At 40.9% G+C, this 18835-nt stretch overlaps 1 protein-coding gene across 2 annotated transcripts; it reads right to left on the reverse strand.

The window, feature by feature from the left end:
- Positions 1–487: 487 nt before the first annotated feature.
- On the reverse strand, positions 488–14917 carry cpsf1 (cleavage and polyadenylation specific factor 1). 2 transcript variants are annotated; one of them, XM_018727167.2, is made up of 38 exons: positions 14757–14917; positions 14078–14237; positions 13920–13947; positions 13690–13823; positions 13310–13390; positions 12881–13032; positions 12538–12684; positions 12130–12269; positions 11854–11964; positions 11440–11533; positions 11270–11357; positions 10904–11032; positions 10568–10619; positions 10374–10468; positions 10163–10237; positions 9938–10018; positions 9187–9279; positions 8900–9013; positions 8502–8643; positions 8214–8392; positions 7679–7818; positions 6435–6612; positions 6089–6295; positions 5864–5953; positions 5591–5740; positions 5347–5499; positions 5066–5182; positions 4874–4964; positions 4616–4700; positions 4111–4252; positions 3704–3856; positions 2803–2979; positions 2554–2620; positions 2417–2464; positions 2089–2244; positions 1409–1538; positions 982–1120; positions 488–565 (listed from the first exon to the last, which is right to left on the reverse strand). In XM_018727167.2, the coding sequence occupies exons 2-38, from the start codon at positions 14219–14221 to the stop codon at positions 518–520; spliced, it is 4350 nt and encodes a 1449-aa protein (XP_018582683.1). In that variant the 5' UTR covers positions 14222–14237; positions 14757–14917; the 3' UTR covers positions 488–517. The 2 variants fall into 2 exon arrangements, with proteins under 2 accessions (XP_018582683.1, XP_018582682.1); XM_018727166.2 differs by having other exon boundaries at positions 8900–9016.
- Positions 14918–18835: the final 3918 nt, after the last annotated feature.

An 18835-nucleotide genomic window follows, 5' to 3' on the forward strand; every position in this document is an offset into this window, starting at 1 on the left:
GTGCTGGGGGAATTTATATTTGTCAATCAGCAAGTTTACAGGTGCTAAAACCATCACCAAAGATATTTAGATTTTTATACCAAAAAAAAATTTTCGTTTATAGATTAACAATATGCCTCAGCCTGCCCTACAATTTATGATACTTTAATGTTAATGAGGTAATGTTAACTTTTTTTCCAGTTTACATGAGGCGTTCTACTGCTCAGACTAGATGAATATGACACAGAGACCGCTCACCACGATTTGCTAGCCTTGCTCAATGTCATATACCTGCTGTCTAATACCAAGATGAAATTGTTGGACCTTTGACTCAGATGTCTCACTGGTCACCCACAGAACTTTTATTTGGTTTTTTATTTTTTAACATACAAAATACAATATTTTTTATGAAACAATACATTTGCTGGCTTTTTCCTGTTTACTACAAAAAAATCAAACAGAAATGAAATGTCATTTCTCAGTGTAAAACAACCATGAGCTGTAAACTACATTGCAGGTTCAGGTGGAAGTGCTGCTTTTAAAAATGCGCCGTCACTCGATCTATCTCCAGAAGATCATCCAAAATCTATAAAGAAAAACAATGAAGTCTTATCACTTTTTTAAATCATAGTCCCATGAAAAATGGACCAAACTACCCTTTACTACAAATTGTACATGAAATGAACCCTTTTAAAATAAATCCATTTTCTTCTCAATATCCTTGAGTGATATTTCCATTCTTTAACATTTGTGTATAAATACTATATATATGTTATGTATATGCATACATATATATATAATGCATGCATATTTGGATCAAGATATTATAAATACACAGTTGCAGGTATTATAGGCATCAACCATTTACTTCACAGAGACCACTGTAGAAGCTGTAGTACCACACTATAACAATAACCCAGTACTCAGTCCCAGGGTCCAGGGAAACAGTACTGGCAACCGGTCACACTGTTGTCCCAGTTCCAGCTATGGCTCGATACTCACAATGTCAGAGGTAGTGCCGATCTTCTTGGCCAGCTCACTGCGCTCCATGGTGCTCAGATACAGGTACTTGTTGAGAAGTTCTCCATCCAGGATGTTACGTACAGGGTTCTGCAGCGTGCGCCGATCAGTGTGTAGCATTCTGCAAGCATAGTAGGATCATTGCTTTTCGAATCTTTTTGCCCGTTAATACTCAAGTGTGTTTTACATAGCTGAATGGAAATGTAGACTTGTGCACTAACAGCAACTGTTTTCACATTCAGGAATTTTACATTTAGACTTGCTCATTTAGCAGATGCTTTTGTCCAAAGCGACATACATCTCAGCAAAAGTACAATTTATGCATTGTCTACACCAGCACCTGTAACTGTATTCTTCCTGGTACTCATAAAAATGACACAGCAGGTATATTACAAACACGCCTCCATACCTGAACGCTTTGGGGTTCAGCCCAGCATGATGGGGCAGCATGGTAGTCAGGGCATTCTGCAGCATCAGCAGTCGGCGGTACGTCTTCTCCTGCATGGGTAGTAACAACCCGATGCCTCCATCCAGCGTTGCTGTGTGTGCAGAAGATATGTATCATTTTATTTTTAGACCTGCCTGCCTGTCCCGATAGTTTTTAATGCTAAAAATGTAAGGTCTGCATAAGACAACAGCTTAGAACTAAGCCAAAAGACGGTGTTTGTTCATTAAGACATTCATCAATAACCACTTGTCTAATGCAGGGTCCCTGTGGTCCAAAGGCCTATCCTGGAAACATACGGTGGGGGGGCAGGGGCAGGAAGCCAGCCCATCACAGGACAAACACACACACTACAGGAAATTTAGAGTCACCAGTTCACCTGAAACAGTTCCTTTGGCTGCTAGAGAAACCAGAGCACCTGGAGGAAACTCGCATAAACACAGAGAGAACTAGAGTTGAACCCATGTCTGAACATGCAGCCTAGGAGCTGTGAGGAACCATCACTATCTGCTGTACTACCATGGCACTCCTGTTCAAAAACCCAACGCTAATGATTTTTTTTAAACCGGTCGGGTAGATTTTTAGTTGGCACTCGAGCAAAATGGGTTAGTTTTGGGCCCATAAGTAATCTTGACCTGACGTACCAAACCAGGTGATGTGCTTGTTGTCCCAAGTGAGAGTCTTTTTGCTGCCTGTCTCCATCGCCCCACGGCAGGGCATCCTCCAGAAGGTGTTCACATGGGCCCCCACATTGAAATCGGCACGCCGCAGTAGGCGCATGCCTCCAAAACTCTCTTTGGCTATGGGAGGAGAGACGAACAATTTTTTATTAATGTTTTTCAGTAAACTGCTGTACAATGTCAACTTTGGGGTTGACAGTACAACAATCCACCTTTTCCAGGATGTGCTAAACTATAAATATGCTGTCTGGTTGGAGAAAACAAGTGTAAGTAAACATTAAATGTAACATACCTTCTGGGAGATACATGTACACCAGCAAATTCTTGTCTCTATCAGACACTGAAATGTACAGAATACACAACACTTAGACATTTGCATTTGACACACAGGAATGTCGATGTTCCAGAAAGAGCCACACTGCAACATACCCAGAAATCCCAGCTGGTTGTTGTCCACCATGAATTCTATACTATACACCTCCAGAGGTTTGGCATCCTGAAGAATAAGCAAAGGAAAAACATTGTTGCAACAGGATAAATGTCTCTTCTGGGGAGTCATTCTAAAGCTTTATAAGCCTTTAAACCTTGAAAACTGCAACTGTGCAACTTTGATCAGGCCTTTGGGAAAGACCATGTGTGTGTGTGCAGGTATGTGCATCCATCAAGCCTTGTAGGTACCCTGCTAACAAGCGACAGCGTCTTGCTCTCCTCCTGATAGCGCAAAAGCGAGATGCTCTTCATGACATCGGCTGCCAGGATGAAGTTCTTGATGCTGTACATCTGGTGAATGTAGAGCTGTGTATCGATGAAGGCCATGCCTGTCAGGTCATTGTCCTTCAGACTCCACAGGAATATCTAAGGAATTAAAGAGGAAGGTAGGGACAAAGTGAGAATAACTGTTTAGAGAATAGTTTTCCGCAATATATGTTAAAAAGACCTAACAATGAATACACAAGTAGATACTGAGGACAAGGGACATGTCAATGATTCCCCCTGGGTCCAGCAGTGCAACATACATTTTTAATTAGAACTTCCTTAACCTTTAGTAGGTGAAAGCAAAGTCACAGGGAAAAACATGGGCTATATAACCACTTCAAAATATGTTCTTTGGCACCTTTCCAAAGTATTACCATCTAGCATAGAGACCTTGGAAACAAGACCACTGAAGTAATTTATTATTAGTCACATAGAAGGCTAAGTGGTTTGTTCACACATTTCGGCATCAGGCAAGATGCCATCTTCAATATGGTGAAATTAAGAAAAGAGGTGGAAGTGTAAAAGTGTTTAAATGGGTTATCAGGTGATCCTGACAAGTGGGTGGGCGTGCCCATCTTCCTTCTTTCCTTTTTTTTTTTATTACTTTTACGAATAGCACAGGGACACAGCAACATACAGGCAGAGATAGTACATTGACAAATGGCAAATATGTCCAATGGCTCAAGGTCAAAAGCTTACAATGTATCACAGTTATGATGCCACAACTTCTCCCTTATTTGTAATCTCAGAGAGAAATCTTGCATGTATTTCTTTAAAGCATTCCCTAAAACTTCCCAGTGACAACCCGAAGAGAAGCCTGCACCTTTTGGCCAATGGCTGAGACAAGGTAGCCACTGCAATGGCACAAGGCAGTGACGGGACCCTTCTGCTCCTTCTCATACAAGATTTTGAACTTGTTCTTGGTCAGTGGTTGTCCTGGCTCTGGAACAACTTCTATCACATCCAAGATCAGTATCTGGAGGAGAAAAACATATGGCCACAGTACAAAACTGAAACAGACAAGGGCAATCAGAACATGACATTCCACCTGAACTCCTTGCTAACTAAGAAATGGCAGTAGCTTCCTTTGTCATGGGACACAACAATCCCACAAGACAGCTCTAAGTCTCAAAATATGACCACTTCATCCTGTAGTGGACAGGTCCTAGCAGCACAATAAACTGACATTGGAGAGAACTAGTGAAAAACTATTGAAAAGGCAGCCCTCACCCGGCCTCGACATGTGACCTCCTCCCCTTGCATGAGGCATGTCCCAACAGCAATATATCCCTTCAGGCCTGACACTGTCTCCTGGCTCTTCAGTGCCACCGTCTTCATGCACGTCACATGTTCCCACTCCTCCAGGTCAATGCTAATGGGCATCAGCCACTCAGTCAAATAGTTTTAAATATTTTACTGTCATGTGCCACTTTCTCTTACAATGTCAGCATCTCCATATGCTATACATTGATTTTAGCTATTGCTGAACATTGTTTATATTCACTGTAAATATGATTATCATTAAAAAACAAGCAGTTTACCTTTACCCTTACAAGGAGTTTCATGTGAAAAGAATTTAGTATAAAACTTTGAGTCTTAACCTTTTTTTAGAAGTTAAGCTTTTCCCCAGTTTCCCACAGTCATTTGACCCAAGAATGTCTGGGCCATGAAGCCAATGGGTTGACACATACCCTGGAAGGTCTCTTTACAGAATGCAACCTGACATTTTATTTACCGTGTGTTGGGAATAGCCTCCCAGCTAACAGGTGAAATCAGTTGGATTGAGAACTTCTCCTGCTGTGGGTTGATGTACCGTTCATCTGAAAAGCCAAAAATTGAACGTGTTGAAATACATATAAAGCAAATCTACTGTCATGGGCAAAATAAGAACAAATTAATCACATTTGTCTTCATTAAGTTTTAGAAACTGAGAAGACCAGATATAGCTGAATGTCAGCAATAAAAGGGCATTTTTACACAGTGGTCCTCTCACCTCTCTCTATGACTTCAAACTCCTTCTCTTCTCCTGTCATTCTGGGAATACGTGTGCACGGCTCTTTCACACTCAAGCACACAGTGTACACCTGTAAGAGGAACGCACGACCATGAACAATTTTTATGGCTTTACAATTACTGAAACAGCTACTGCTGGGAACTCTGAACACTGCAATTTTTGGCACTTTACCTTGGACTCTACATGGTATGCCACATAGTGCACAGTGCATCTGAGGGGTATCTTCCTAACAGGCCATGGAGCATCATATGACAGGTAGGTGGGTAGCACACTAATCCTAAGTTCACCCTGCATGAAGAAACCAGGAAAAACTGAAAAATACATCTGGATTTCTTACAAAAATATTACACGTACAGTGTGGAAATAAAGCCATACTTTCCTAATGAAAGAAAAAATTAGTAATAAAACCTTTGCATTAAACATTTACTAAAACTGGTCATGCTGGATTGTACCTGCTTGTTGAAGTATAGGAATCCCTTGGGGCAGTTTATGTTGTGGAATGGGGCAAACGATTCAATGGGCCCATCAATGGTCATGGGGTGAAGCCTCATGGCTCCACGAGATGTCACCATCATCCAATGAGGAGATGGTCCACAGATAAAAACCTGAATAGCAGACAGTATTTATAACAATGCTATTAAATTTCTGCTGCCTCAAGCACAAGCTCTGACAACGTCATGGACAGGAACTACTTACCCCGGAGTAACCAGATATGTCGTCAAAGTATCTGAACCTAGCAACCCGACCTTTGAACCCTGACACATCATCCCCTGGTCCTCCTTCTGTCTTCTTGTCTTTCTTTGACAGTTTGGTTTTCTTCTCTCGGAAGTTAATATTATGCGGCATCTGATGGCAGAAATGGTACTGATAAAGTGTTTCAGGTTGGGTAATTTTTCCTTGCATATACGACTTTATATTCTTACGTTCCAGATTTTATTGTACATTGTTTAGACTGAAACAACAACTAACCTTTTTAAACCGAACTTTTAAGTTGTTCTGGGCTTGCTGTTGATCATATGGGAAGGCCTCATAGATGAGAAGCTCCTGCTCAACATGAACCTGACAGAAGAAATGGAAAGTAATTTACCAACTGGCTTACACAGCTCTTTAATATTTCATGTGAATCTTACAGGTAACAAAATAGCTTTCGCAGGGTTTAAGACAATCTATACACTCACTGCCCCACAAACTCACCAACAAATAAGGCCGAGAATGGTTGTGACCCAGTGACACTAGGGCCACCTCCTTGACCAAAGGTATCTCTCCTTGTCGTGTCACTTCTTCTTTCTTGCTCTCCCCCTGAGCTGCAGACTGTCCAGAGGAGCTGTCCACCAGCACACGTTGGCCAACTGGAAAGTTCTTCACCAGGAACACAAGGCGCCATTCTGGAAGCTGGTAAATCTGTTTCCACCACAGAACATAATCATATTGTCCTTGACATTTGGTCTATAAAAAAATCTATGTTGAAAGAACAGCCTTTCAAAAAAGCCAGAATATTTGCTGCTGCTGCTGTGTGAGGAAAGTCAGTTTTGCCTCTCACCTCCATGACTCCGTTCTCCCTCACCATCATGCACCAATGCGTAGGCTCTGCCTTGCTTGGTGTGCCATCTGCCCGGGGTTGGGTTACTGTTGTGCTGCTGCTTGGCTCCTCCTGCGTGGGGCTGAAGAGGGGGCTGGAGTCCCCATACAGCATCTCCTCCTCATCGTCTACCGTGTTACTGTGGAGGGCAGACGGAACTTCAGTGCCCATCAGGGTTCTCTTTAATATAGCCAGAATCCACACATCAGATGAAAGAACAGCTCCTCAGCAGGACTGGGTAGAATGGAAGCTCAGATGCTTCTACATGACTACAGACTGAGCATGAAAGGTTTTACCAATGGAAACAGAGGATAAAGAGGCTGTATGCACATATTAGGGTTTGCTGTACTATTGAAAAAAGCTGTGGTCACATCTAGTGCAAATGTTGATGTGCAGAAGTATAAAAGAAGGCAAAAGATGCTGGTTGTCACAGGAATAAGAGGCATGGATATGAGCAAAGAAAAAGTCCAGAAGAGATCTTTATCAAAAACTCAAACCAAAACTAAACAATAAATACCAGCTACCAACAGTTATTCAACAAATCTCTTTAACACAACTGAAGCCAACTGACATCTTAACTATCAAAACAGGACTGAGCTGAGAAACACTACGTCCCTCACCTGGTCACTCCAGTTTATTATGCATTTCATGCTTTGGGAATATTTATTGCAATAAAAAAATCCACAATTACTATTATTCATCATTATCAATAACCGCTTGTCTAGTGTAGGACTGCAGTAACCCAGAGACGACCCCAGAAGCAAAGGATGAGAAACAGGGTGCACCTTGGAAAATATGCCAGTGTACTGCAGGGCAGCCACACACATTGCAGGTAATAAAGAATTGCCAATTCACCTGAAACAAGTTTTTCAACTGAGCGGAAACTAGAGCACCTGGAGGAAACTCCGCAAACACAGGGAGAGAATGCAACCTCGACAAAGAATTATCACCATTACTTTACTATTTAGCTGATACCCTTGTATAAAGGAACTTGGTGTTAGATGATCAATTCAACAATGATTTACCCATTTATACAATGAGTACTGTTACACTTTCACCTGGATTAAATTTTCAATAAGACATACATTTCCTTTACAACTTGTTTTGCTAAATGGTCCTGCCCCCCATTGTATAAAAGCCTGCAGAGCAAAGGTCACAGGTGACCAGAGGAACAACATAGCATCCATCAGCCACTTTGGTCTCACGTGATGTCGTGGATAATGGTCTCGGCTTCGGACTGACTGCGTGCTGCTGTTTCCTCCTTAGCCAGGCTGCACACCTTGTTCTCTGTGGTGAACATGCCACTGATGTCGCGGTACGCACACAAAGTGAGGACACGAGATTGCTGTTGAGGAAGACACAGGGATGTCAGCCATGAAAACATGCGTTCTTTTACTTCTGCTTCTAAGATAAATCAAAATTATTGCTTTAACAAATATACTCCAGAACTATTTTATTTACTTAAAACTTTCATTTAAACACTAACATCAAAAGCAACATGTACTAAGGAAAACTACCCGTAAACAAGTAACAAAAATACTCCAATTTCATTCTTCCTGGCAGTAAAAGTACGTCTCAGAGCTGATTTTCATTCTACCCCAGCTCCACATCCTCTCACTGCAGCCATTCTTACTCAAGTGGGCAAACATCATCACGTATTTTGACTGACTGAAAGACGATAAAGTCCTCCTTGCAGTGGGACCCAGGAGGATGATGATCACCATTGCTAGTGGCACTCACAGTGTGCAGTTGAGGCTTCTGCAGAGCCAACCTGTGTGTCTTGCCCATGTAAGTGTCACACTTAAGCACAAACATGGTGACCACTCCCTCAGCTGTCATGATGATTACATAGGGATCTGCCACAGCACACTGCACAATGGGCGAGCCCAGGTCCACAGGGATGAAGTGCAACTGTGTCACTTAGGAGAGGGAAAACAGAGATGTTGTACATGAGGAGCAATAACCCCAAAAAGATTTACAAGGTGACCTTATTGTCACTATATTCTGAAGTGACGCCATGAGGTCTACCTCCTTCCAGAAGCCGGATCCCCATTGGCGAGACCTGAATGATGTATTTATTGTCTCCAATGTTCCCTGCAAACACAGTGGGGCCCTGTGTTGCAAATCCACTGGTGTCTAGCTCCATGATCTCCTGTCCTGTCTGCAGAATCTGCAACAAAGACATAAAAGTTTTCTTAAAACTGACACCAAGACCACCTTACAAATACTATCTACTAAATCTGGTGGATTCCTATATAATTTACAATTACAGTAATAATTCAAATTTACATCTGAAAAAAATCAAGTAATATTAACCCACAATATTTCTTATTCTAGATTTACCACTAACATAAGGGCTTTAAAATTAATTTAAAATTAGTCTATGCCAAATTCTACTGTGTGTTGGAGAAATGAGGTCCAGGTACCATAGTGGAGTCTTCTCTGCTCAGGATGAGGAAACCATGCTTGTTCTTGTCCTCAACATCTGTGGGCTCCAGTGGGGTCTCTGAAGGGGTTTCGCTCTCTCCTTCAGGGGGCAACTGCTGGACAAGTGACAAACTGACACTATTACAACTGCCCTGGCTATTTTTCCAGGTGCTGGATTTACACAGCAGACCATAATAAAATTCATACTTCACTCAACATGCACTGATCATATAGTCTGAAACACTGAAAGTGATGCTGGTCAGCAGACATCAGTTAAATCTCTAACCTCTTCCTCCTCTTTCTCAGTGTAGATGACCGTCCACATGTCATGACAACCAGGCAGCTCAAAGGTGGTTACCACCTGGGGTCGAATGCTCCTCTGTAACAAAGTCGTTGCTCAGTGAAAAAGCTTGCTTCCTAAGCACCCTTAACACAAAACAGTAAACATGCCCATTCCATACCTTTCTTCATGCTGTTCTGTTTTTACATCTTGGGTAACAAACAAGTTAACTATCACAATGAAAAGTGTTCTAAACAGGATATACATGAAAATAGTCACATTTCTCAGAGGTTCCCGTGCCTTGAGCGATTATAGGCTACTTGAATGATCTCCTAGGCAGCCCAGATAAACTCAAAAAGTACTGTAGCACCACTGTGGACCAAGTGCCAGACTGGTCTCACTGCCACAGGGTTGGAGTAGTATATGAGGGCTCCTTGTTATCACTGAGCAAAGATGGAAAATAAAGAACTCACACTAGGTGGGTGCCAAGTGAAATGTGAAGTTTTCACTTAGTTTTGAAACAAGCTTGAAGAAAGAATTTGGAATGCCTTCTTAAATTTTCATTGAGACAATTCCAGAAAAAAGAAATAACAAATGTGACCTTTAAAGCAGTTACTCCAAAAAACTTTAAAGATCTGATTTACCTAAACAAAAATGTACTTAGCTAACAAGTACTTGGGCTTATTTACTTAATGTACTCAGCTTATGTAAGAAAAAATGCAGTGCAGGGTACCCTTGAGTTTTCTACTCCTTTTACCTGTAGTACAGAAAGAGCACCATTCTTTCCATAACCTGAGCATACCACCACTTCAAGGTCTGGCTCCGGGTTGCTCTGGAACTGAAGGAACAACAAGAATGTCTTACATCACAACACAGTTCATAAACATTTTCTAGAAAATCCAGTCAAATCAGTTTTAAAAAAAAAAACAAAACAGCAGCAGATCATTGACCTCCTGGGAAGATATGCGACACAAAAATGTACCTCTTCCGACAGAAAGGCTGGTTCCCCCATTGAAGCATTAGCACAAGGACCAATATTCAAAATGCTGTCACACACCTGCACACCAATGAAAAACCATTTCACATTTTAGATTCAATACCTTCCACATCTGCACAAGATTGGTAGATTCCAACATAACAGAAAGTGGAACATGGATACAGCTAGGGAAATAACAGAATGAAGAGTGAAATACCTCAAAAGAAAAGGTGGCCAGCTGTGTGCCCGATTGGGCTTCACTGCCATACACCTCGATCTCGTCTACTTCATCCAGGAGGGGTGCTTTCCCAGCTGGAACAAAGTACTCAGTCAGCAGTAGCAGCTTGTAGAGTCTAGTTTATCTGACTTGTAAGAACAGGATAAATTACAAACCCGTATTACTTTACTGACCTGTCCAGTTTGTAGTTGATTCAACCCGCTTCTTTTTGCTGAGAGGTTCATCCTGAACAAAAAAGGAGAATGTTAAGTATTAACATTAATGAAAAAACACAACTTCTAATAAAAATAAACCTTGTACAAGACAGTGTGCTGACAAGAGCTTAGAGTAAAAATACAAATATGTAGGTTCTGTAATCACACTGGGACATGAATAATTAAAAATTGCAAAGCATTTTTGCTACGCTCTGTGAAGAGCACTGTATTTATGAAGATACAGTGTGCATCCAACCTAAAACAAAACCCTAAGGCATGGGCACAGGGCAGACTGTGTACCCCCAAAAGGCTCACCCCAGTTTGCTTCTCTTTCTCTTTGCCCTCTTCCATGGGTGTCTCCTGAAGCTTCTCTGTATACTTCAGCAGGAGGGAGTTCCCTAGGCGAGACCCGAGGAAGAGGTACCCCAGCTCCATCGTCACCATCTGAGACAAGAGGACAAGGCAAGCACTTGCTATGAGATGGGGTTTTGTTGAGCATAATAATGTCCACTTAAACAAAAGATTTCCAGCATAACTGCCTGTAAGGACAAATATCTCCAATGACGATACTGTGGAGAATAACTGTATAAAACATATGCAAGTTGCTTGGGATACAAGCTCTTAAACAACACCGAAACAACAAAAAATAATAAAGACATAGACAGAAAATGCATTACTCACACAGGTAGTCAAAACACTGGCAGCAGCCTTGTCAAAATGAAAGGCCCGAACACTCCTCATCCCATCTGTGATGAGGGTGAGAACATATCTGTGTGGGATGATAGCATGGGGTGGTTAACAGACCAAAGTTACACTGTAAAATTCAAGCATAGTCTAAAACCTTCACTTACATTTCGCCCCCCTTCAGGGAAATGACCATCTTGTCCGAGCCTATGAAAGCTGCCTGAGAACAGTCCAAAGTTATCTTGACTTCTTCCTGTACACCTGCAAAGTTCTGACAGTTAATATTTTGTTCATATAATTTTTTGAAAAACATATGAATAATATAATGCCAAAGATCTCTGTGCAAAACATTAGATGACAACAGCACACTGACAGAAAATTGCTATTTTAAAACAAGATTTGATCAACAAGGTGTCATATTATAAACACAGTACTGTACCAAAAATACATATATTACTAAACATATAAAGACCATCACTAACCTAATGATATTTACATAAAACCTTCACCCTCTGACTGGGTCATATTCTACAAACCAATAATTGCATCCAAGGACAAAAAACACATTTGATGGTACTTACGCAGGGGAAAGGCTGTGGTGCCATTCGTTTGGCTGTTGAGTGAAACACCATAAGGCGGAACACTCTGGTTCAGGTACAACAAAGAGTTCACGGCAAATACCACAACACCACCTAAAACAAGGATATAATAGCATTCATTCCAAAAAAATTCCAAAATATAACCTGTAAATTGTAACCACATGTCCCTGAATCTGTATTTAAAAAAAAAAAAAAAAAAACTCGGTATTAACAGTCACATCACCACAGGTACAATGAGTGGTAAACACTAACACTCACCAATGGGCTTTGGAACAGCCATGACTTGAGTGCAGTCAAAGGGCAGGTTGCTCAAAGACCAGATAACTGGGTGCACCTTCTGCATTATGTTGAGTGAGATGGCCACGATGCTGCATGTGTCTTGGCGCACAGCCACGCGGCTGTCAAAAGAAATTCAATTGGTCAAGAGGCATTCCTCCTGTAGCTGGACAGAGTAGAACTGATGCAGAAAAGAGAGACCAATAATATCTGAGGGTTCAGCCAGGCATTAACAAGTACAGGCAGTTCAAAAAGCCACACTAAAAACACCAATAAGCACCTACTCACAGTGAGTGTGACTGTATCTGGTTAATCTGGAATGTTAGTGTCATGATTTTCTTAGTTTGTAACAACTGTTATGCAGGAAGTGCGAAGAGGTATGCCACTTACCCAGGCCAGGTCTGATTGGGCTCATACAAAATGAGCAATGTGGGCTCATAGTAGCCATGGAGGAACTTCATGTCGATAATATTCAGAAGTTTTTCATCTAGTTCACGAACGTCAATAATGTAACTGGGAAGAAAACTGGACTTCTGTCTGAAAGTTGAAAAACAAAATTCACTCAATATAACTACCAGAGGATAAATAAAATGACTTTCAATTCTAATCCAGTGTAGAGATACTCAGCATGGGCAGTATTGGACCTCAGACTCCATCAAAAGTGCAATTAACTGTCAGGATTTTGTACGACATCAACAAATGTTTTCAATGATGACTGTAAACATCCATATACCCTTCTCCTACAATGCCTTCTTGCTCATCCGTTAAGGTGTCCTTCCGGAATGGCAGAACCACCAGCTGGGTACCATAGACCAGCATCACAGCACAGCGGTTTTCTGGATCCACACGAACAATTGGAATGTGTACATTCTGGACAAAACCATCCTGGGCACAGAGGAACAGAATAAGTGTACTACACTGAAGAGATGTGAATGAAATAATCTGCATTCTGAAAGCCATTCTGTATGAAAGCAGAAAGAATACAATTTCACAAAGCAGCTAAAATATAAAGCTAATTGTGAAATTATCAAAGATCAAAATGTAAAAATTGTAAGGTACAGAGACAGAGATTTACAGACCTATCCTACAGGTTTTCACAGGTGATATGCCACATAATGTTCATACAAGTTATTAATAATAAAAAAAAAATGTAGTTCCATACCCTCAGTTCTGGTTCTTCAAAGAAGTGTAGGGAAAGGGTTTTCAGGTCATGTGTCCCTGGATCATATTCAACAACTGACAACTGTAACACAGGAGGAAGCATGTCATCTCCCCACAACTAAGATTAGTAGTAAGATTTCTGAGAAAACATACAGATGCAAAAATTAGCAAAACTTTATATTACTGGAAGTTATAAAGCTTTTGAAATTTCTTTGAATTATTAATGTAAAGTCTCATCACCTGCTGCTTTTATCCAAAATGAGCAATTTTTTTAATTCATTTATACAGCTGTTAAGCAATATTAATACAATACTTCCTGCCTCTGTGTGCTATATCAACAAACACTGCTTCAAGTGATGTACAGAGAGGCACATACAATACCTTGGCATCTTTGAAGCTCAACAGGAGAGCATCTCTACTTGCCCCAACCAGTTGGACACTGGCCATAGACATTACATTGCCAAAGAGGGAGAAAGAAGCTACTTGTTCCAGTTTCTCTTTGCGACTCTTCACATCTAAACAAAAAACACAAAGAGTGATAGCAAAGACATTTTGTTTTACTTATAACATAATGAAGACAAAAAATAAAAAGTATGCAAACTCCTTCATACCAGAAGACTTCTCCGTCTTGGGTGCATTCTACAATGGGGGAAAAAAATCACTATATTATTCCCTTATATTCACAAAATTGAAATGGTAAGTGTGCATGTGTAACTGATCTGAAATTTTGGTTAACAACAGCTATAAAACCGCAGAGCGGATCAGAGACCTCTGGATCATGGATGATGCGGTAAATGTGCAACTGCGAGGTCCCCGCCACCACCAGGTTTTTCTCTTGGCTGGAGATGAAGTGGCAGTAGACGGAGAACTCGACGGCCGTCGGGGGGTGAGCCTGCCTGTACACAGCGTACATGGTGGCCACTGTTCACCTGTTCATGGTGGGGGGGACAGCAGCGGTCATTTCATGTCTTTCTAACCTTCACATCCACCATGAGCGTACTGATGAACCCACAAATGCAGCCTTAACACCACTTCAGTATTTAATCATGTGTGACTTTATAATCAAATAAATTTCTTTCTAAATCTTACAGTTAACCAGAAGCCAGGCAGACTGCTTTACGACACTATTTTTAGGTTTCTTCTTTCAAACAATGAATGATCTTGATTGATAACTTATTTCAAGCATCTAGACTACGTGATGCCATGATGGACAGAGCAGATGTTCACGATGACCACAAAGCGGTTAAATTGTATCTATTGTTTTCACTTAATGTCAAATACGTTTAACGGATATAATACATTAAATTAATGTTCTATGCAAACGAGGCATAACAGTGATGTAACTATGCGCAGTTCATGGCGAATAATAGTCACTAGACTAGACTGAGAGAGTGAGCATCACGTTTACAATACAATTGACAATAGGCACCTGTTTAAGCTAAACCTACCTACTGCACACTATTCCTGATCAACACTGTCTTCCTTATTATAAAGCGCTCTTGGAGTCAGTCTGCAGTGAATCCATGTTAAATTTTAGCCTTTATTTCCCGGGTAAACAGGTTTCAATCGACCGCTCCGTATTCCTTTCACATCACGAACCACAATGCACCGCGCCGTGTGTCACACTGACAAAACGCCGATGTGGAAACAAGCGGTCCGCAGTTCACGTTCCTACATGACGCTATTTAAATTTGTTTTTAAATTTGTTTTTAAATTTGTTTTACGTTTTCTGTTGACCGTTGAGTTGTTTAATATACTGCAACCTACACAGGTTCAGTTTTATAAAAGCAGATGTTCGATTATTAATAGTGTTATACTGTGTGAAAATAAAATAACCAGCATTATTAGCTTTGCTATCGTCTAACTTCGAATTTACTACTTATACGGTGTAGAAATGAGAAAAAGACAAGTCCAAAGAGGATAAGATATAGGAATAACTAGTGAAAATAACTTTCACGCTCAGCAGTTGCAGAGAAACTGTGTAAGTGAGGATGTATATGAAGAAAAGAGAAAATGTCTGATTAAGCAACAAGAGGAGCACTCAACTAAGAATACTGACATTCATTTTGCCATCGTAGGGTACTCTTTTATACAGATGGGTAATATTTACCGGTACCTTTCTCTAGGGTACTACAGCAAGAGGTGGGAGTGAATGTGAGTCTTTGGGGTGTACGGCAGAAGCCTTAACCACTATGCCACCTGCTGGCCTAACTAATTAAAAAAGGTGTGATGCATGAGATAGAGGGTAAAATATTACAGCGAGAAGCTGGAAGGTTTCTCTCCTGGTGGGATCAGGAAATTGCCATGAAGAAACCCATGTGAGCAGAAGAGATGAAGAGTAAAAAGTACAGTGAAAAGAGAACAGCGAAGGAAGCCAGTGGATGGATACAGCAGTCTGATCACTGAAGTGATGACAATCCCAGGATTCCCCCTTTGTCTGCTGAGCTCCACTTATGTTTTACCAGTTAGCGATTTAACCAGTCTCTTATCTTAGATTTTCTTTTAGTTATTAGTTTTAGTTATTTTAATTATTGCTACAGAAGAGTTGAGTTACCGTTATAATTATACAAATACAAAGATCAGTTACTCACTCAACAGGCGTAGGCGTAATTTTTTCATGGGACAAGTGGGTCTTGAACAACTGTTCGGTCCTGGGGGATCGCTGACATATATTCTTCTGCATCCTTCACATTGTTCCTTGAGATTTTTTTAATACATCATAGGACAGAGAAGTGAGACTGCCATATGCTCACCCCAGAAGTTGCTCACCAACATCCAGGTCCCTGGTCTTCTGGCTGCACTACCTCTTCCTTCAATTTGAGGCTCCGGGTCGCGCAGCCACAGGCCTTTACTGATGCCTGGAAGATTAGCACATCTGAAGGAGGCATTTTGGCTGGACTCTAGCAGTAGGAGGGGTATACTCTGAGGTCAAACATGTGTCTGGCAGCTGCAGAAGCACGAAAGTAGTCCGCTGAGGCAAGGCAAGATCAACACCAGAGATAGGAAAAGGTCAAGAATTTGACGGCATTGAAAAGTCTCCTTTCATTAGGAGCTCATGGAAAAATGTTGTTTACGGTAAAGTCCAGTGCAAAGCAGGAAATTGATAAATGCACGTACCTTTCTGAAGGCACCAGAAGGGGACAGCAACACCCCACCTCTAGCGCGGCGTGTTCCAGCTCAGCCTGCCTCTAGCAGGTTAATAAAAGGTCTCGCACAAAAGCAAAAAGAGGTTTTAGGTCGAGCACCAACGGTGCAGAAAAACCAGCCAAAACAAGCAGACCCTCCTGCTTCTGTGGGCTGTTATGGTTCAGGTCTGCGGTATATCTTTACAGTTTGCAGAACTATTCCAGACGCATTTATGTCAGCCTTGCCAAATTACATGGTACGCACACTGTTGTGTCTTCCTCTCAAATTCAGTGGGGAAAAATATCTATTTGAACCCCCTAGTCTGGCTTTAAATGTAAAAAATGAAAGTGAGTGCAGATATTTGTGATATTTGGTTTTTATACTGGCACATATGTGAGCAATGTGCAGTATTTATCCATTTATACAGGGAATTTTTACTGTGTTATTCAGGTTAAATACCTAATTTCAGGGTAAAACAAGAATCTTTTTTGACCTCAGTTGGCACTTGTCATGTTACAAGTCAGTTTCTTTCGGTACTACAGTACCCGCTGCCACTTTGTATATTATTAGTCGTGGGATGGGGTCAAAATTGTTCAAAACTAATGCACTTATGTATTCCAAATAGATATGTATTTTCTCTCGCGTTATTGTTATTTTCTTTGCTCGGGTGATATTTTGTCCTTGGCAACTTAGTTTGCTCATTTATACACCTTGCACATTTACTATAGACATTCAGGATAAGAAGCTGCTTATAAGGTATAACAAGAGGACTTGAAGAAGCAACCTTCACGGTTCAAGTCTGTATCATTACCCACATTTTAAGTTAAGCAATGGCTGTATAGAATGAATAGTATTAATACCAAAAATTAATAATTGCTCAAGGAGTCAAAGTACTGCTCATTTGTCACCTTTAATTAGTAACACATCAGCAGCTAGCGAGGAAAGACAAAAGGTCAGAGACTGCAAATGAAATCTGTTCCAGAAACGGCTGATTTCAGACCCAGCAGCTGCAGTGTTTAATAGTTGTTGAAAACGTGTGATGCAGCACCACCCCCACTCTCTTTCTCTGGGGTGTGTATTTGCTGACACGGCTCGGCTACACTTGTGAGTACGGTTCAAGCGGCCTAATGAGCACGCTGCTTTGTGAATGGAGCTTTCCATGCGGAACGGAACTGGTCCCTGTGAATATGATTGCTTCTGACAGGCTACTGGGGGGACAGGCCAAAACCAAGCAGGCAGGTGACCCAGCAAACGCTGACCTGCGCGGATCCTGCTAACATCGAGGGATTACAGTGGCGGAGCATCGTGCTCCAGTGGCCTGCCTGCCTTCCACTGTCAGACGGGTCACGTGCCGCCCAATGAATAAAACATGAGGGGTCATCTGGGGTCTTCCTATCAACCCCACAGCCACTACATGCTGAGATTAGGTCTGTCTATAGCCTTGGGACCATATTCTGATTCTCGGGGGGGTTATCGATCCCCACTCCCAAATAAATTACTCATAAATAAATCTAGTGAACAGGCGTCACTGAAACTGTCTCACAGACAAACGAAGTTTGGTGTACCAACGAGCTTGGCAAAATCAGCTCTACTGCGATTATTAACAAATAAGAAATAAAAGAACTGTTTTAATTGTTCAGGCTGTCGTGCACAGAACATATGACACTCAAAACTATGTTTGTTAATTGTCCAGCCATCTCTTTTCAAGCTTTCCCTTATTATTGATTTAAAACGTTGCAAAAGGCTCCAAACATATTCATGTTCATGTTTATTTCAAGCGAAACTCTATTGTTGTTGGAAGACAGCCTTACCACTGCTAATGTTTGGAACTGAGATCTATATCAGAACAATGGGTTTGTACTAAAACAAGCCATGAATCAGTTTTATACTTTGATTAGAAATGGATTTAATTACTTTAACAAATGTACTGAAAAGTTGGCTGCTTTTTTGTTATTTTTATAATGGCTGGATTTTTCCCATTCTTTTCCTGCTGACCTATTACCGAGAAAAGATATGCCGTACTTCCCTCCGATAAAGTAAAGGCCAAGGACATTGGACCATAAGATTTTCTGGAGATCCATTTAATTATAAATACAAGCTTTAATGAAAGACACAAAAATGTGTACAAAGGGTTGCATATTTCAGTATAGAAGAGATATGTAGTTTGATAGTTGGACAAAATGATTGAGTACAAATCACTGTATTGGTAATATTCACCTAAATCAAAGGATATTTTTTAAGAATTCAGAAGCTCTTTAAATATTCATTGCTTAATACAATGTAATATGAAGAGTAACATAGAAGGGTCAACTTGTGTAAGTTTCTGAATAGTAAACAATTTACATATGACCAGAAGGGAAACGTTTTAATATTTGCTTGGTCTCTTTAAAAAATTAAATAG

Source organism: Scleropages formosus, chromosome 23 (genome assembly GCF_900964775.1).
Source record: "Scleropages formosus chromosome 23, fSclFor1.1, whole genome shotgun sequence".
NCBI classification, from domain to species: domain Eukaryota; kingdom Metazoa; phylum Chordata; class Actinopteri; order Osteoglossiformes; family Osteoglossidae; genus Scleropages; species Scleropages formosus.

Bases quoted from the DNA above. Each gene is read 5' to 3' on its own strand.
- cpsf1 (XM_018727166.2), bottom strand. From the start codon at position 14,221: ATGTACGCTGTGTACAGGCAGGCTCACCCCCCGACGGCCGTCGAGTTC. The intron at 9,280-9,937 runs GTAAAAGGAGTA...ACTTTGTTACAG, and splicing joins GTGCTCTTTCTGTACTACAG to AGGAGCATTCGACCCCAGGT. The intron at 8,644-8,899 runs GTACCTGGACCT...TCTTTGTTGCAG, and splicing joins GCAGAGAAGACTCCACTATG to ATTCTGCAGACAGGACAGGA.